General features: G+C 40.6%; 1 protein-coding gene across 1 annotated transcript in view; it reads right to left on the bottom strand.

Moving 5' to 3' along the window:
* GPAM (glycerol-3-phosphate acyltransferase, mitochondrial) overlaps nucleotides 1-19,868 on the bottom strand; it is a 38,773-nt gene that overhangs the window by 10,480 nt on the left and 8,425 nt on the right. Inside the window, exons 4-15 of the mRNA XM_027773992.1 lie at nucleotides 19,066-19,179; nucleotides 15,839-15,985; nucleotides 15,176-15,272; nucleotides 14,143-14,279; nucleotides 10,295-10,394; nucleotides 9,507-9,719; nucleotides 7,346-7,459; nucleotides 5,349-5,434; nucleotides 4,306-4,421; nucleotides 2,320-2,390; nucleotides 594-858; nucleotides 18-59 (exon numbers count right to left, since the gene is read on the bottom strand). Of these exons, the coding sequence (XP_027629793.1) occupies nucleotides 18-59; nucleotides 594-858; nucleotides 2,320-2,390; nucleotides 4,306-4,421; nucleotides 5,349-5,434; nucleotides 7,346-7,459; nucleotides 9,507-9,719; nucleotides 10,295-10,394; nucleotides 14,143-14,279; nucleotides 15,176-15,272; nucleotides 15,839-15,985; nucleotides 19,066-19,179 (1,502 nt within the window). The remainder of the gene's footprint in view (nucleotides 1-17; nucleotides 60-593; nucleotides 859-2,319; nucleotides 2,391-4,305; nucleotides 4,422-5,348; nucleotides 5,435-7,345; nucleotides 7,460-9,506; nucleotides 9,720-10,294; nucleotides 10,395-14,142; nucleotides 14,280-15,175; nucleotides 15,273-15,838; nucleotides 15,986-19,065; nucleotides 19,180-19,868) is intronic.

Raw genomic sequence — 19,868 nt, 5'->3', positions numbered from 1 at the left:
GGAGGTGCCGGCAGGCCCTCCCAAGCCCCTCTTGTTCAGAACCGCATAAAGACTGCAGGCTAAGGACACAAAAGCAACAGTTAAGTCCCCAGCTGTATATCTCCAAGAAAAACGTCAACTGGCTGGAATAATTCAGAATACCATACGAAACTGTTAATATATCAAAGATAATTTGCTGGAGAAAAATCTCCATTTGCTGGAGAAATTAACGTAAATCCCCACGAGATTGGACTCTCATGATTCCATGTGATTATAACTCCATCAAAGACCTTCCCAAGGGTTTCAGTCTACTCTACTGTCCTTCCTCTGAATTCTCTCTGTGTAGGTTTCATCTCAATTAGATTTTCAGCTCCTGGACAGCAAGATACCTCTCCATCACAGTAACAAGTGTAATACGATGCATAAAGTGACTCAGTAACCACTCAGTATAGTCACAAATGCTGATATAGCAGCAGATTACATTTGCATTTGAGAACTAAAAATACAGCAATGCATTCCCTCAAATGAGGAGCTCTTAATTAAATTAAAGTAGACACGCCTATGTGTTTTGGGCACTTACACTTTGCATAAGAATATTCCAGGGCCTGACCTACCTATAATGGCCTCCATAATAAAGACGTGGAGTACCCCGTTACTGTAGAAGTTGAGTTCGAAGACTGAAGGAATAGTTGTGCTGGGAGTTATAAAGAATTCATCGTTCCTGCTAGTGTGGGTGATCGTGACACAATTTCCCAGCAGCTGTATGGCATGCATGACTACATCTTCTGAATTTCCTGAGAACCCCAGGTCGAAATCACGAGCCAGTACTTCCTCCTTCATCACAAAGAAGTCTTCCACCAACGTGGAGAGATCAATTCCCTAGACAAAGACAGAAATGGCCTCATGATAGCAGACGATCTACTTTCAAAGGGCCAAGAGGCCTACATCCCAAAGACGATCTTCTTCCTATGGCGTTCCTGAACAGAGATAGGACCAGAGCACTACTGCAGAGCAAGTAAGAAAACTGTTTAAAAAGCTGGTCCTTCAGGAATGTCAAGGTAGCCCACGTGCCAGAGAACACTCTAGTCACATGATATATCAGCAGTAAGATCACAAGGGACAGAAGTCATCTAAAAGTAAGAAGTGCTCATTTTACCACAAGAATTTCTCTCATTTTACGTATCTGTAACAAACATTTGGAGCCTATATTTGGCACTATTTCAGAGCATGTCTTCAAACAAGATAGCCCTGGTCTACCCCATCAAACAGCTCAGACAAGAACACTGTGGGAGGGTAGAGTGTGGGTTCAAAAATACAAATCAAGGGACCAGCAGTTAGCGTAATGGCTGTGTTGCTGTACTCCCACGCAGTTGACCGTGGTTCGCGTCCCGGACCCGGTGGCTTAAAACTCACACTGGGCACATGTGTGTGCCCAAGATCCCGAGAGGAGAATGGAGGAGAAGGGATTGCGGCGTGGTCATCACCCCTAGGGGGTGATTTCTTGCTTTCTGTCTGTCTCTCTCTGTCTGTCTGGCAAGTGCATGCGCCCTATAGCAAAAACCTCTCCAAAAAAAAAAAAAATACAAATCAAATTGCTTAGAAACTGTTATCTACCAGAATATTTACTGCAATGAAATATACATTTATATTAATCAAATAATATCTCGCATACACACACACACGCACACACATATATAAAGCAATCTGATTTTTTTTTTCATATACAGTAGATTTCTTCTTCTACCATGTCTGTAAGCTCCTCTGGACAAGGTCCTTACCTTATTTTACTGTATTTTGTATGGTACTGACCAGGAGTAGGCCAAATCCACTTCTGAGTTAGTATATGAATAGCTGATAAAACATGCTAACACTCAAATATTAGTTTCTTTTTTATTTTGGAGAGGTGTTTTTTTTTGTTTTTTTTGTTTTTTTTTGGAGAGGGCACGTTTTTGCTATGGGGCGCGTGCGCTCACCAGACAGAGACAGAGAGATAGAAAGCGAGAAATCACCCTCCAGAGGGGATGGCAACGCCGCAATCCCTTCTCCTCCATTCTTCTCTCGGGATCTTGGGCACGCACGCACACACGCATGGCATGAGTTCAAGCCACCAGGTCCGGGACTCGAACCGCGGTCAACTATGTGGGAGTCCAGCGACATAGCCATTACGCTAACTGCTGGTCCCCTGGAGAGGTTCTTGCTATAGGGCGCATGCACTTGCCAGAAAAACAGAGAGAGACAGAAAGTACTCTCCTCTCTCGATATTGTGGGCACACACACACACACACACACACACACACACGCCCGGCATGAGATTAATTCCAGGTGACACTGCAGACGTACCTGCCTGTGTCTGTAGAGCAGCAGGCAGGCCACAATGTGTGTCGACATAATGGCACAGGACTTGCTAGCAGCTAGAACGCAAACATACAGTTTTAATTATGGTCATTTTCTAATAGAGCTGAAACATTTTAAAAGTACCTACATTTTAAATGTAGAAAAGTTCTCTACCACATTTCCCATAATGGTGATTTACCAAAAGAAAGTTATAACATTACACAGTGTTTTATACCACAGTCCCTCACTGGAGATCACTGTTCATCACGTAACAGCCTGCCACAGGCCCATCTTCATCCAGGCCCCTAGAATGCAATTACTAAAAGACTAAGAGACACTTGCATTGAAATACCAAGACCCAAAGTAAGAGCTTGCTCTGGAAGCTCTACAGAATATCTCGTTTCCCTGTTTCCTGACTCTTCCTCGCTGAAGTCTGCTATCAACCACAACTCTCTTTCACTCTTCTTTTAGGTATTCTTTACCAAAGTAAAATGAAGCTATGGTGGTGGTGGGGAGATGGATTTGATGTCAGAAAAATCTGGGCTCATAATCTTTTACACTGATGTCATGACTTGGGGAAAATTACTTAAGTTACTGAGCCTCATCAAGACTGGCAGAATTACTACCTAGCTGGTCAGGCTGTGTAAAAATGAACTCACTGACCTAGCACAGCACCCACTGTCATGAGTACTCAATATATTTGCATTTATTTTTTCCATCATGGCCCAGAAGTAGGCAGGAAGGAGGAAATACATTTGAAAATAAATACAGTGCATAGCCCAACACTTGGAATTTGTAGAAAAATAATACCCATATAAATTCAATGTGAAGACATCAGTGGAATAATCTGAAATGGAGACATCATGTGTGAGTTTTCTGAGAGCTGGCAATGGATTTATGAATACTGTACTCACAACTGAAGTCGAATTGAGCTTTTTTTTTAAAAAAAGTACTCAGTATCTTGTTTATATTCATTAAAAAGAATGTTCATAAAAAGCTTTTTTAAACGTGAATAACTATGTTAGACATGGAAAATAGCACAATACAAAACCATAAACAATATTTTTAGAGACTAGAAGTAAACACCACTAGTTATTTGGGTAATGGATTTTTGCTAACTAAATTCATCTTTTCCAACTCTTCAACACCAAGGGCGGGGTTGTTTTGTTCTATTTTGTTTTACATATAGATTTCAAGTAGGTGAGAGACACAATTGGAGGTGCTTAAGAAAGAATCTCCTGTTCCAGAGTCAAGTAGGAACAGGAGCAGCCAGGGTGGAAGGAGCGAGACAGGGTTGATGAGAAAAGAAAGCCTCCACAAGAGCACTGGCAGGAAGGGCCAGGAGTCTGACCAGGGATGTGGCCCAGGAAATGGTTGGAGGGAGAGCACACCAGGGCTGAGTCCCAGGGACTCAAAGCAGCTTCTGTAACATTAAACATGCTGCAACTTGGAACTCTGGGCGGGTTCTGCACTCAACTCCACTCTGGGTCACTCCCACTTCAATCATTTGTGTACAGCTCTCCCACTGAGCAGAGCACAGCTCTTTGAGTGCAGAACCATTAAATACTCAATTTATATTTCCCACAGCTAAACAGAGCTTTACACGTAATACCCCCTCAGTATGTGCTGAATAAAAATACTCACTGGGTCAGAGGAGAAAGGGACATGCCACTTACACCTAGGTGTACCACAAATAAGTTCAAGAAAACATAGTCATGGGGAAGAAAAGCAACAAATTCACTTTGACAATATGTTTTCTTAAGCCAGCATATGTACACCACACAGGCAGCTACTAATAATCATGCACTGGGTGAGATGTCTTACTCGCGGCATCTCAAATCCCACAGTGCCACATTCTTTCTAATAACTTTCCTACCGCCACCTGTGAAGGACGTAATAGAACTAGTGGAGAGGACGCTGAACTGCAAGCCTGTACGGCTTGCACTGCACCATCCCCATTCCGAACTGTACAGCTAAAGATGTTCTACTCACTAAATAGAATGTGCTCAGCCAGATTTGCAATCAGCCTTCTTCGGAAGGATTCATCTGTTGCATTTCTGGACTCATTCATGGACGTGTCTGCACCTTCATCAGCAGCATCATTGGGTCTGAAAAAAAGTTTAAAAATCAACCTTCTAGAACCCACTCTTTTACAAGGCAAACTATATAGGATTAACTTATAAATGTATCAGATATTTTAAATACTACATACTGGGACCAGTAGAGTCCCAGACCCAGGGCTTAAAACTCACGCCAGGCATGTGTGCATGCATGCCCAAAATCCCCAGAGGAGAGTGGAGAAGGGACTGCGGTGTGGTCATCTCCCATGGGGGATGATCTCTCACTTTAAATCCCCCTGTCTGTCTCTCCAGCAAGTGCACACACCCTATAGTAAAAATTTCCTTAAAAAAAAAAAAAGTAAATACTACATATTTCAAATTTAAATCAGAAATAAACTATTTCTATGAGAATTATTTTCTCCACAATATACTAATATGTGTAAAACACTCTCCTGGCTAAAACATGTTACTTAGTTATGACCAAATAGCCTATTAGTATGTCTCCTCCAAAATAAGCTGGTAGAAAGAATGCAGATGGCAAGATGATTCCTTTTTAAACATTTCTGCTAATTCGACCCTCCCACATATTAAAGGAGGGACTTCATATTCAATTTCTCTAAGTTATAATTCAATGTAAATTCTGGAAAATTCAAATAGCAAAATTCTTTGCTAGGTTTCACCTATATAATGTGTATAACCTAAGCTACTATCAAAACTAATTCAGTTCAAACATTCAAAAGTTTAAATCAAATAAGAACTCCTATGTGATTCACAAAATCAAAAATATTTCATATGCAAATATTCTACAACCACCAAAGTAAAACGCGAACGTATCATTGAACCAAGTGAAAACTTACGTGAGTTGGGAAGTGAAAAGAAGATGTACATTCTTAATCAAATTAAACTATTTTTAATGTAAGAAATAACAAGATACTGGAGAGTCGAATTAGTGTAAAAAATGTCCCCAAATCTTACCTGGAAGGAAGGATAGCTGGTAACAACGCCTGCTCCAGGGAAAGCGGGGCTGACACAGGTTTCTGAGTTTGGCTTTCTAAATATTCCTGAAAATAAAACAAAACAAAATATAGCGTGATCTTTACTCCCATTGTCTTATTTCACATCAACATATAAGATATAATTTGATATTTCCAAAGTTAAAAGGGAGCTGTTTAGGCAGTATGTCATGTGACGGAGCATGGGAATTACTTTCCATATTGTGAACGTCTTTCCCAAGTCCTGAGTGATTCAGAGAATATTGGGAAGCCTGAAATTTACAGATTGGAGACACAAAGGACAGCATTATATTTAAATAACATCATTTACAAATTAAAGAAAAATTATAACTTTTCTCACATCTTCCTGAAATTATTTCACCTTCTCAATAATAACAATAATGATACTTGACACAACCTTACTTCTGTAAAGAGTATCTGGTAACCCAGTATCACATAATATTCAAAAGATGCTCAACTCAAAGAAAATCATAAGAGAGAGGATCCATGCAATAGTTTTAAAAAATAGAAAATGAAGAAAAGGTGGTAAGAAATGATAAAATTCCTAAAAGCCAAAAGCATTTAAGTCTAGAAAATGCTAGCACAGCAGTTAGACTCTTTTAAAGTTAAGTCAAAAAGTCAAACAAAATGAGAGAGAGGGCCTCTGTGCCTTATCCCTGAGTTCTCTACTTCCTCACCCACCCTTCCCTTTCTCCTTTACCAACTTGGAAATCTTTACAATTTAAAACAACAAGGACCTGTCAGTCTCAGGATTCTCAGTGAAAATGGCACAAACCCTTGGAACGTGGGGTACTGAAATCTATTCAATAGCATACGACACCAGCCTGTCAACTGTACCTATCTTTGAAAGGAAATATTTTTCAAAATTTCCACTAAGGACATCTTAAAACATACTATAAAATACCAACATCTGGGACCAGCAATTAGTATAATGGCTATGTTGCTGGACTCCCATGTAGTCGACCATGGTTCGAGTCCAGGACCCAGCGGCTTAAACTCACGCCGGGCGCTTGTGCATGTGTACCCAAGATCCCAAGGGGAGAATGGAGGAGAAGGGATTGCGGTGTGGCCATCACCCCTGGGGGGTGATTTCTCCCTGTCTCTCTGTCTCTCTCTTTCTGGTGAGTGCACGTGCCCTATAGCAAAAACCTCTCAAAAAAAAAAAAAAAAAACCACAACATCTAAAACAACATGTGGTCAGCAGATGACATAGTAATTAACATGCTGGACTCCCACATGGCAGACTGCAGTTTGGGTCCCACACCCAGGGGCTTGAAACTCACACTGGGCATGTGTGTATATGTGCCCCAAATCCAAAGAGTGGAATGAAAGAAAAGGACTGTGGCATGGTCATCCCCCTGGGGGTGATTTCTGTCTCTCTGGAGAGCCAAGAAAGGAAAGAAAGAAAAGAAAGGAAGGAAGGGAGGAAGGAAGGGTGAGTATTGTGATTAAAAAAAAAAAAATAGCAATCAATGAGAAGCTTGATCATTCCCAAAGATAGACATTTACTCTCCTTTGTCTATAAGCATACTTGGGTAGAAAAATTTTAGAAACCACCACTCTTGTCAGATTCCTCACTTTACAGAAGTGGAAACCAAGGCCCTGAATCACACAAAGGAGTGGTGTTAGAGCCAGTTCCAGCATCCAGATCTTCTGATTCCAGGTCAGTGCTTCAATGCAGTTTCATTTAAGACAGTCACCTTTAAGGACCAGCAGATGATGTAATGGTTATTTTGCTGGACTCCCACATGGCCAACCATGGTTCGGGTCCTGGACTCAGCAGCTTGAAACTCACACAGGGCACATGTGAGCATGCACCCAAATTCCCAATAGGAGAATGAAGAAGGAGGGAGTGTGGTGTGGCCATCCCCCTGGGGGATGATTTATCATTTTGTCTGTCTTTCCAGTAAGTACATGCAACCTATAGCAAAAATCTTCCTAAAAAAAAAAGACACTCACCTTTAAGGAAAATGGTTGTGCAAAATCCACTCTGACACACCCATAGTTTTTTCGTAACATTCTAATTACACCTCTTGCTACACTCCAAAGACTCTCATTCTTCTTAGGTTTGCCCTAAATTCCAATAGGTAGGGAAAGAATAAAATAGTGAAAAATATAGCTCACATACACAGATACTTTGTTATCCACAGAATAATTTTTTTAAGAACACTGGCAGTTCCCCTTGAAAAAGATGATGAAGAATAAAGAAGGAAAATAAGTATTCATTAACTGAGACCCGTCAAAACATGTTTAGTATTTAGAGACGTTAATAGGTGCAATCATGTTATTGGGGGAGGTTATTTTTTCAGTGAAAAACAGAACATTTAACACTAGTTTGTTTAGCACGATGTTCACACAATTCACAAAAATACAGCAAACTAGTAAAAGAGAAAATGACACAATTGCCTGAAAAACTGCTCTGCGGTTCTTGATAAAAAACAAGTTTCTGAAGAGGCCACTCATCTGAGATCTGAATATCTCACATTACGTTACTGAGTGCCAAAGCCAGTCTCACAGTGGCCTTTGAGCTCGTGATTCATTTAGCAAACATTTACTGAGCATTTATTATACATAAAGCACAATGACAGGCCATATCTTGGACACAAAGATCCAGATATGCCCTCATGAGACACAGGCAGGACGAATAGGTTACACAACAAGAACAGACTCTTACCACATAAGAAGAGTGCCATACAGATAAAAATCCAGGTCTAGCACATAATTTTTAAAGGCTCTGATTGTCAAGTATCCTTGAACTTCTCATATGTGTGGAGCAGTAAGCTTGAAACAAGAACTCTGCCCAAGACTTCCACATGAAATAAGAACAAACTAAATTCCTCTGGAACTCTCACACTGCTGACAGGAGTGGTAAGTTGGTAAAAACCACTTGGTAAGTGTTTGGCAGTATCTACTAAAGCTGAACACATACATATACTTTATGACCCATCAATTCTTCTAGGTGCATGCCCAACAAAATGAAAGCAAATGGTCATCAAGAGAAAGATACAAGAATGATCACAGCCAAGCTTTTTCTCAATAGCAGAATAAACTGTGCTATATCGATATGTTGGAATGTTACACAACTATGCAACTGCATAGATGGATCTCACAAACACCTGCTTCAGCAAAGGAAATCAAATGCAAAAAAAAAAAAAAGACCACATGCCACAAATGATTCCATTTATACAAAATCCAAAATTAAGGGCCAGCAGGTAGCATGGTGGTTAAAGCAGCTGGGTCCCATGTGGCCAAAGGTGGTTTGAATCCCAAATAGGCAGCTTGAAAAACACTCTGGGTATCTGTGCATGTGCATTCATGCCCAGTATCAAGAGGAGAAGGGATCGTGGTGTAGCCATCCCTTCAGGGTGTGCTTTTCTATTTACTCCCCCCGCAACCTGGTCTCTGGCAATCGCACATGCCCTATAGAAAAATGTTTTAAAAAGAAAATAGGCAAAACTGATCTATCCTGTAAGAAGTCAAAGGCAGTGGTTATTCTTGAGGCGAGAGTGACAGGAGGAGCACAAGGGGGTTTCTAGGATCCTGATCATTCTATTCCTTGACCTGGGTCCAGGTTACCTGGTGTGTTCACTTTGTGATAATTCCAGCTACATGCTTATGATTTGTGAACTCTTTTGCAACTACTTCAGTACGTTTACTGAAAAAATGACTGAAATGTGTAAACTAGCATATAAAAAAGAAAGCTCCTTCTCAAATTAATTTGTAGTCATTTTGCTGACTCGACCTCAACAGTTCAAGTGTAACTTAAAATATGCACATGAAACGTAAGCTCAGGGGAGAACAGCCCACAGATAACCTCCCACCGTGCACAGGACAACCCAATGACAAGTGCTCTTCACTCTTCCTCTTCCCAATCCTATGACCAACGCCAGAACTAATACATCTAACTGTATCACTTCCTCCAAGAGCAAAAAAAGAACCACCACCATAGGAGCAAACCACTTCACCATACCCACTGAGCCAGATTCATACAGTGCTTTCAAAATAGAAAATAACAAGAAAATACTTTTACTTAATTCTCAAAGAAAATCTAAACGCAAGGTATTAAATCCAAAAGCAAGACTAGACAAGCAAAGATGACCTAGACAGGCAGTTTCCTTACCAGCTGTTCACCATTATAGTGACCTTCAATAATACGATCATAGGAGATGCCAACAGGTATGATCAAGATGTCCGGGATGGTATTGGTAGACAGAGTATCCACCACAACTGACAGAAGTCCTGCCCGAGCGCAGGAGGTTTTTCCACTCCTAGAGCGTGTGCCTTCCAGGAAAATCTCCAAGAACTGCTGCTGTCGAAGTAACTCAACTATATGCTGGGAGAGTATAAGGGAAAGTAAAACATGAATTCAGGCTGCCCAACTTAGAATGAGCTCACAAAAACTGAATCTTAAAAAATCAAAAGAAAAAACGTGTAACTTCACTAATGACAAAATATTTTATCATACTAATTATAGCTAAGCCATTCCGCCAATGCTATCCTTTGGTGACAACAAAAAAATCATCAAGGGACCAGCAGTTGGCGTAATGGCTATGTCGCTTGACTCCCATGTAGTCAACCACGGTTCGAGTCCCAGACCTGGGGGTTAAACTCACGCCGGGTGCACACCCGAGAGGAGAATGGAGGATAAGGGATGGCAGCCTGGCCATCCCCCTGGGGGTTGATTTCTCACTTTCTGTCTCGCTGTCTCCCTCTGTCTTCCTGGTGAGCGTATGTGCTCTATAACAAAAACCTCTCCAAAAAAAAAAATCATCATCAAATTCATACCCAAGCAATAATTACTCAGATTACTCACACAGCAGTTTTTCAAAACTTTCACTCAAGTCTCTTCTTCCTTCCACTGTGATAACTAACACAATGGCTTTAAGGATAACTAGAGACCATACGTACCCCATGGAGCAAAGCTCTGTAGAGAATATCCTTCCGACCATCTGGTGTTTCATCTAGCCTCCGTCGTATAAAAAAGCCCCCAAGCTTATGGATCAAGGTACTATGAATTCAAGAATGCATGAATTAGTTACAAAGAAAAATGTAAAAAAAGAATGCTCAAAGCATTTGCCCTTGGGCATAAGCTGATTGTGCCACTAATAGTGAAAGTGCTCCATTTTCTGTATTACAGACACGTTCCAGTCATTTACCTTGTTCATCCTTTTGGAGTATCTGTGTATAATGAAGCTCTATTACATCTGTTTCAAACAAAAGAACTTTGCACAATACATTAACCCACAAAGGTGATAGTATAGATTTTAAGAGGATTACTACAGAACACTCCAAAGTTGTAAAACCCTGTCCGGGATCTCAAGATACTGACACTTAAACATCCTAAACTTGGCCCATGATACCTTTACTGCAAAATGAATGTGATGGCTACAAAAGCTCTTTGAGGGAAATTTTCTCTAATTACAATTGCTTAGAAAGGGTCCCTGTGAGACAAGGATATTTTATCAAATTGAAAGCATACCCTTTTTTCAAAACATGAAAGAAAAATCTGTTTTATTTGCACATACGTAATAGAGCTACCATTCTTTCCATAACCCCACATCTCTTTCTGCAACACTGGTGAATTTTGATATGAAACTGAAATTTTTGTAAGTCAACCTGTCGAAACTCAATCTTCTATTCTTTTCAAGTAGACTGATATTCATATGTATTTCTGGTATCCTCTACAGTCAGTATAAGAGGCCACACCAAAGCCTCCTACGACCCTTTGAGAGTACAATTTTGCAGAATTAATTCTCAATTAATGACATGAGCCATCCACAAAAATAATGCGTGCTGAGAAGTGATTTGTAAATGTGTAGACGGGCAAGTAAAAAAGGAAGCTGTAAATAAATAGACATAGAGTTCATGAATCAGAAAGTTGGATTATGAAAAAATATCAGGAAAATAAGGATTCTGACAAACTATCAGTGCTTATTAAGCACTTCCAAGACAGCCTAGGTGAGAACCAGACAGAGAGGGAATGAGTACATGCATCATTCTAATTACAAAACAGGCAAATTATTGATACTTGAATTACAAGAGAGCCCTGATGGAAAAGGCCTCTTTGCTGTGTCTATGCCCACCAGCAACTTCCTCATGAAATTCTAATTCAGCTTCCCAGATTCTCTGATACTGGCAAGACGTAGCTTGGAGAGTGGATGATACAGATACTCTGATCCCTGGGAAAGCTTATCTATACTGTATGGTCACATCACATTTTTTTTGTTTCTTGTTTTCTTTTGTCTTTTTACAGTCTGATCCCTGGGAAAGCTTATCTAAACTGCATGGTCACATCACATTTTTTTTGTGTTTTGTTTTCTTTTGTCTTTTTACAGTCAATCACTATGTATCATTACAGCATACCAAATAGCTTTTCCCAGCATGAAGACACTGCACGAAAAGTGTGACACATATATATGTCCAATTGTTCACAGCCAGCTGTCTCTTTGTCTACACTCCCCAAAAGACCATAAGCTGCTTATAGGCAAAGGCTGTATTTCTGCTCACTCTCATGTAAAGCACAGCTACACAAACATCGTTGACTGAATAAAGGAATGGCTTTCTTCAACTGGTCCCATGAACCTAGTTAGCTACAAAATTGAACACCTACAGAACTCTGAGCAAAGGGGTTAGGAAGGAGTCCTTAAATTGTGAGGCTGAGAGCCAGACTTCACATCCACAAAAAAAGTGATGAGTGGCAACTTGTGAGGCCCTGCACAACCCACTAGCCCACTTCCCTTCCAGTCTCTTCCCAAATTCAGTCATCTCTTATTCACTCTTTACTCATAGAGCTGTCCTTAGAGATGCTTTGTGCCTTAAAGTTTGACTTTTCAATTTCCCAAACCAAATCGGCCTATTCACCAATTCCTTATTAGTGATCAGACCTACTACCTACCCAGACTCCTAGGTGGTAGACCCCTGAAAATCCTCCTCTCCCTAGTCCCCCTCAAGTGAGCCCCATATCTGAACCAGCATGGGGCCTTGTATATTTAACTTACTACATACGTTTCAAATCTGTTCTCTCCTCTACAAGAATACTATGACACTTTTAATTTAAGCCTTCCTTAATTATTGTCTGAACAACTTATTCTAACAGGATCACAAATGACCTAATTTCTCCTAATCCAGGATTATTTTCCAAAATGCCAATCCGTACATGTCATTAGTCAAGTACAGGATAGATTCTAAACTCTTGGCTTAGAAATTGCTTCACTCTAGCTCTCACTACCTATGCACATACCAACTCCAACCTCTGATCCTTCCTAACACACCCTGTATCCTAATCGTCCCTAGCTGCCTGCCACCTCCTGGCCATACCATGCTCTTGAATAGTTCTGCCTTTGCACATATCATTTCTTCTGAATGAATACACTGCATTCTCCTAAAAAAAAAAAAACTCTAAACAACATCTGTCCTTTATACTGTACTTCTTACATGTTTCTAGAGCTACTAAATTATGAAGGTCAAAGTAATGGATGTGGCTATTCTTTTTTGTTTTGTATTTTTTTTAATGCCAAAGAATGCATGTATACACCAGAGGGGGAAATTACCCCTAATAGGGCTGGAGTCAAATGGCAACCACTTTCCTCTGTTCCTCTACCCTATCAGGATCCTGGGCACACGTGCTCATATACTCCCTGGCATATTTTTTCAAGCCATGTTTTTCAACCACAAGTTGGCCATGTGACATTCAGTTTCCACCACACAGTGCCTAAGCGCTATGCTACAGGGCCAGTCCTGGTTGTTCTTACTTACTTTTATACCACCACGACCATTTCCCCCTCTCCCACCTCCACTAGACACCTCCCTACTTCTGAGCCTGTAAGTAACTGGCTATCCTGCCTTTCTAACTGCCTTTTAACCATTTGCTAAATGTTGCCCATTAAGTTTAAGTATTCACAGTTCGCCAAGTATTCCATATAAAATGAATAAATAATAGTGACAGTCTTAGTGCTTTTTTGTACTCTAAATTTTATGCAATGAACATGCATTACTTTTATAATGAAGGAGAAAAGTCTAGGATCAAGTGGTGACACAGTGGCCACACAACTGGACCCACATGGGAAAGGTCCCTGGTTCGCATGCTGGTGCTTTCCTGAGTACACAGGGCGTACAGATACCTATGACCCAGGCTGGGGATAAATCACAGCAGGAAGACCCCATGAGGGTGCCTGTCTCTATTCCCTTCTCACTCATGGAAGAAATAAACTTAGAAAGAAAGAAAGAAAGGCAGACAGAGAGAGACAGAGAGAGACAGAAAGAAAGAGAGAAAGAAAGAAAGAGAGAAAGAAAGAGAGAAAGAAAGAAAGAAAGAAAGAAAGAAAGAAAGAAAGAAAGGGAGGGAGGGAGGGAGGGAAAAAGAAAGAAAGAGAGAGAGAGAGAGAGGAAGGAAGAAAGAAAGAAAGAGAAAGAGAGAGAGAGACTAATACTATCTTTACAATAACCTGTATGAAAAAGGCATAATAAAGGGCCAGCCGGTGGCATGGTGGTTAAGGCAGCTGGATCCCACATGGCCGACTGTACAGTTTGAGTCTTGGACCTGGTGGCTTAAGAAACATGTAGGTTGCATGTGCTTACGGGCCCAAAATCCTAAGAGGAGAAGAGAGGGGAAGGGACTGCAGCATGGTCGCCCCCCCAGGGGGTGCTCTCTCATTAAGTGCACATGGCCTGTGGTAATTTTTTTTTTTAATGTATAAGAAAAACATTCAAAACATAATCTTTTTAATACCTTAAATTTCAAAATAAACTGATCTTACCTGAAGATCGGGATGTTGAGATTATTGCCTGAAGCAATGTATGGTGCTTTGATGTTATGGCAGAAGAGGATGAAAGTGAGCAGCAGATAGTCAATATGGGATCTATGAACTGGTAGAAATATAAGCGGCAAATTCGTCTAATAAAGAGAAAAGTATCAAACTTAAATTCAAATGTAAAGTTCAGTAACACCTTGCAATCACCTTACTGAGTTAGTCACTCTAAGACTGATTTGGCTAATCAGTGACTCACTCTTTAAAATATCTTCCAATAATATGAGCTTCTTTCAATTTAATACTTATCTAGTTAAAACGAGAACTATAAAAACAGAACAAAAAAATTACTTTTTTAGGGAGGGAAAAAAGCATAATCAGGAGTTCAAATTGACCCATACCTCTACTGCGAGGCATTCCTAATCATGTGAAAAAGCATAAGCTTTGGGACCAGCAGTTAGAGAAATGGCTATGTCGCTGGACTCCCACGTAGTCGAATGTGGTTCGCGTCCCAGACCCGGTGGCTTAAAACTCACGCCGGGCGCGTGTGCATGCGTGCCCAAGATCCCGAGAGGAGAATGGAGGAGAAGGGATTGTGGCGTGGCCATGCCCCGTGGGGGGTGATTTCTTGCTTTCTGTCTCTGTCTTTGTCTGGCGAGCGCACGCGCCCTATAGCAAAAACCTCTCCAAAAAAAAGAAAGAAAAAAAGAAGCATAAGCTTTGAAGTCAAGCTGGGAAAGTCACTTAACTGAGACTTGAGACAACTTTTCAGTCTATTTTCTCATGTAAAAAGTAGGGGCTGTTCTTTCTGGTCTTCAGCACTGCTGCAAGGTAACTTGCAAGCCATTCTACATTCGCTTCGCTGGTATGGACTCCCTCACCCCACGTAGTCTCCCAGGGCACAGTTAGTGCGGTTATCGCCAACAGGAAGCCCTCCAGATTGAAAGATTCAACAACATACAAGAGAACGTTTCCAAACGAACTCTGAAGTCACTGTACAAAAATGGGGCAAACAGACTGACAGAGTCACAGAAATTCTTGCCTCAGTCGCAGCTTTAACCATCTCAAGTTGACCCTTGTGAATTTGAATGTTCCAAAAGAAACTGTTGAACAGTTTTAGCAGCACCCATCCGGTCAATCTGAAAGAAAGTACGATTTTAAAAAGTACATGTATAGACATATATTTAGATGATAAATACACTTAAGCTTCTAAACCAACAGCCTAAAGATATGTGTGTATCTGAATCGAGGAAGAAGGACACTAACTCGATATTCTCATACATACTACTTATAAAAGTATCCATTTATTATGGACTAAAATCACATTTCACTCTAATCCACTCTGTTTTTGAGAGATGAATAGTGAAGAGAATACCTGGGGAGTAAAGTGATCTCTCTAATGCACACAAACCATTCCCTTTAAGACATGGATATACGTAATATGACTCGCAGTTAATCTAGGAGCACAGATGTCAGCAGTAACACAATGGCTGTTATCCACTAGCAGAGACTGGGGCTCCTTAAAGCCTACCACAGTACTTCATATGGCAGTTGAATACAAGATAAAGAAGAATTGGATTTAACATCAGAACACGTGAAAAGTTTTGGACAAAGAACGGTGTGCCAGGGAAGTTCAATGATTCAGTCCTATTTGCTCAAAACAGGACAGCGCCTGTCGGAAGATTCCGGCTTCATCTTTTCGTACCTGATCATAGATGGCGAGACAGTGGCAACCATCTCTTGCAGAATCCTTCTGGCTTTCTTTTTCACTTTACTGATGGCTTTGGATTGCTGCTGGGCAGAGCCATCTGGGTTTAATTCAGCAGCCACTTCTGCAATTGCCTCTTGTACTCTGATTTGACAATGAAAAGAAACACAATGTAACCGGTCCTATGCTATGTTCCCTGTTGAGTATTTTCTAAACTGTACCTATAAGTCATGAAACAAAACATATGGTCTCTTTCATATGTGATAAAGAGTGAGAATAAGCTCAAATAAAAAAAAAAGTTCTTTCTGGCTATCTATTAAATATTATCTTCCTAAATCAGTGAATCCTTGAGGAAACTAGAAAGCAAATTTAAGAACTGTATTCAAATTCAGTGGTTACAACTACTGTACTTCAATGTTCCATTATGCTGTGGGGACACAAAGTTGCAATGTAGCAGAGAATTTAAAAAGAAAGGTTATCTCTTGGGAACCAGCAGTTAGCGTAATGGCTATGTCACTGGATTCCCACATAGTCGACCGCGGTTCGTGTCCTGGACCCGGTGACTTAAAACTCACGCCGGGCACGTGTGCGTGCATGCCCAAGATCCCGAGAGGAGAACGGAGGAGAAGGGATTGCGGCATGACCATCCCCTCTGGGGGGTGATTTCTCGCTTTCTGTCTCTATGTCTCTCTCTATCTGTCTGGCGAGCGCACGCGCCCTACAGTGAAAATCTCTCCAAAAAAAAAGAAAGATTATCTCTTTAGGCAGATAATTCAGAGGAACCCAAAACCCATTTCTGAAGTGATATGTGATTTTTGCTTTGAAGACCTAATTTACTATTGATTTATATTGTGACCCCATTAGAATTACATGTAAAACTCTCTGGAAGATTACAAAAAGGGATATAAATATTTATAAGTGATTTTTCAAACCAAACAAGTAATTTTAAAAAAGGTATAACTCAAGATCAAAACAACACAGAGGAAACAACACAGAGCAATAAGCAATGAGATAAAAGGAAAAGTTTAATCCAGTTTTATAAATCTCCCACTTGACTCAGGGTAAAAAAACAGGTTAAATCTGCTTAAATCACATCTAACATTCCAGTTACTAATCAAAATATCTGGATGGAATGAAGCATACTTGAAGGTTTTAACTAGAAAATGGAATATATATAATTCAAGAGAGCTTCAAATCATTATGTTTTCTCCCACTGTGGCTGATTTTAGACTAGTGAAATACAGCAAACTCCACATAATGGATTAATATAAAAAGACCAATCCCTTTGATTAAAGGGGATGACTACAGAGGACTTAATGTTAAGTGAATGAGCCAGAGACCAATCCCTTTGATTAAAGGGGATGACTATAGAGGACTTAATGTTAAGGGCATGAGCCATGCTTTGAAAGAATCAAATTGTGTATCACTCCTCAACATGTACCCAATGTCTGCACACTCTGGCAGAAACCAGAAGACCCAAAGATGTGACAGTAGAGAAGATAAGTGTACATACCAGAGACTCCGAGGGATGGGAATACGTGGTGGAGAGTGGGTGGAAGAGGGTGGTGGGTAGGACAAAGGGGAGCAACATTGAACAGACAAAAAAAATGTAAAGTTCTCTAAGGGGGATAAAAAGTTCTATAATGTTTGCTTTATAAAAATTAACATAAAAAAGGACCAATTCCACAAGATACTTGGTGCATGCCAAGCCTACCCCTGAAATAGCATCTATTATATTCTGCCCAGGAATGTTTTCACAAGTAATTAACATGACTAATAGATCTCTACTATCAACTATTCAATTGTTCATTCAATAAATATCTCTTGAGTACCTATTACATGCCAGCAGTATTCAGACTTTAACAACCACACACATAAGGTCTACAAAGGGCCTTTGTGAATTCAAAGGGCAGTCTTTCCTTTTTATTTTTACGTTTATCTTAGTTTGCTATAGGGCTGCTGCACTCGACGTGGGGTGGCTGTGGGGGATGGGGAGGATAACCCTCCCATGGATATACGGCCATGCCACAACCTCTTTTTCTCCATTCTCCTCTTGGGTTTTGGGCATGCATGCACACATAACCAGCATGTTTTCCAAGCCACTGGGTCCGAGACATGAACCAGAGTTGGCCATGTGGGATCTAGCACTGTAACCTCCATGCCACCAGCTGGTCCCAAAGCAGTCTTTCAATCCACCTTGGTCTCCTGCTCATCGAAGCCAGGTAGATCTCTCAAGTAGGCCACAGCAATGAGGAAGAAGACAGCAACCTTCACCCAAACTCTCATGTTCCAGAATCTTTATTTCTTCCCCATTTAATCTGAGTTCACATCAGCCTCATCCATATGGAGCTAAACTCCTCTGAGAGCAAAGACCGTATCTAATTCTCTAAAGATTTCTAACAATGACTTTTTAGTACAAGAATTTGTACCTAGGTATTCACCATCTGTTTTGTTTGTTTGTTTGTTTGTTTGTTTTTAAAAAAAAAAAAAAAAACACATGTATCAACTCACTTTCTCTTTTGGCTCTAAAATAGGAAATGCAGGAACCAACAGATGGCATAGTGGTCATTTCACTGGACTCCCACATGTCTGACTGACTGCAGTTCACATCCTGGACCTGGTGGCTTAAAAATCCCAGTGGGTACATGTGCATGCATGTCCAAGATCCAGGGAGGAGAATGGAAGAGAAAGGATTGTGGTTTGTCCATTTCCCCTGGCAGGGTGATTTCTCACTTTCCCTCTCACTGTCTCTTTCTCTCTCTCCAGCAAGCACACGTACCCTAAGATAAAAACCTCTAAAAAATAATAAAAGTAAATAAATAAAACAGGAAATATAATTATCTCCAGTATTCATATTACAGAAAATTCAGATTGGCTCTAAACACAGCAGTTCTTTTGACAAAGCATGTTACAGAAAACAGAGACTCTGGAAATATGTGCATCTCTGAACTCTAACTCACCTTTTATGTTTTAGAAACCCCTTCAATTATTAATTCATAAAACAAGACTGCTATTCCCACATGGCACTATTCCCCAAAACCATTTCTTCTCCTGTCTTTCTTCAGTTGTCTTAGAGCTTAACAGTCAACGTTTGGAAATGCAAACACATCTTGAGACAGGCTTTTAAAGAAACTGAAGGTGAATGATGGGAATTATTTCCTCACCAGCCCTTTACCACCTAGACCTGCCTCTCCCCACCTTTACAACAGCGTCTGCACACTCACCTACTGCTGTCCAGTACGTTTTCCGTCACATTGGTGGCAAACATGCCCTTATGGACATCTCGCTCTTGAACGAAAAGGACATAAGAAAGACGTCTAGCAAGCCATCCTCGGTGCCTGCAATGTGAACATGATTTAGCACAGAAGTACTCTGGCTACTTAAAGACAAGTTGCTTAAATTACACAGTGGTTTTCCTCCCATAAAAACAAAGTCTAGGGGTCAGCACGTGGCATTGGTGGCAAACATGCCCTTATGGACATCTCGCTCTTGAACGAAAAGGACATAAGAAAGACGTCTAGCAAGCCATCCTCGGTGCCTGCAATGTGAACATGATTTAGCACAGAAGTACTCTGGCTACTTAAAGACAAGTTGCTTAAATTACACAGTGGTTTTCCTCCCATAAAAACAAAGTCTAGGGGCCAGCACATGGCATGGAGTTAAGGTGGCTAGATCCCACATGGTCAATGGTTTGATTCCCACACCCGGTGGCTTGAAAATCACACCAGCATATGTGCGTGCATCTTCAATTTCTGAGAAGGAAATGGAGGAGAAGGTATTGTGGCATGGCCATTCCCTAGAGGGTGATTTCTCATCTTCCCTCTCTCTGTCTCTCTCCAACAAGAACATGCACCCTACAGCAAAAACTAAAAACAAAATAAAACAAAAAGCTTAATATCTTCTATTCCGGGGGCTTAGGGTTCCCCAGTAGTAAATTCTCTCTAGCAGTTAAGGATGCTAGGTGGCCCATCTTATTGATAATTTCTTGTATGTTTTCTCAGTAAATGGAAACTTGGAGCTTGTGTAT

The sequence above is a fragment of the Tupaia chinensis genome, unplaced genomic scaffold, assembly GCF_000334495.1.
Source record: "Tupaia chinensis unplaced genomic scaffold, TupChi_1.0 Scaffold000392_1, whole genome shotgun sequence".
Taxonomy (NCBI): Eukaryota; Metazoa; Chordata; class Mammalia; order Scandentia; family Tupaiidae; genus Tupaia; species Tupaia belangeri.
This window is presented reverse-complemented; position numbering and strand designations above follow the sequence as displayed.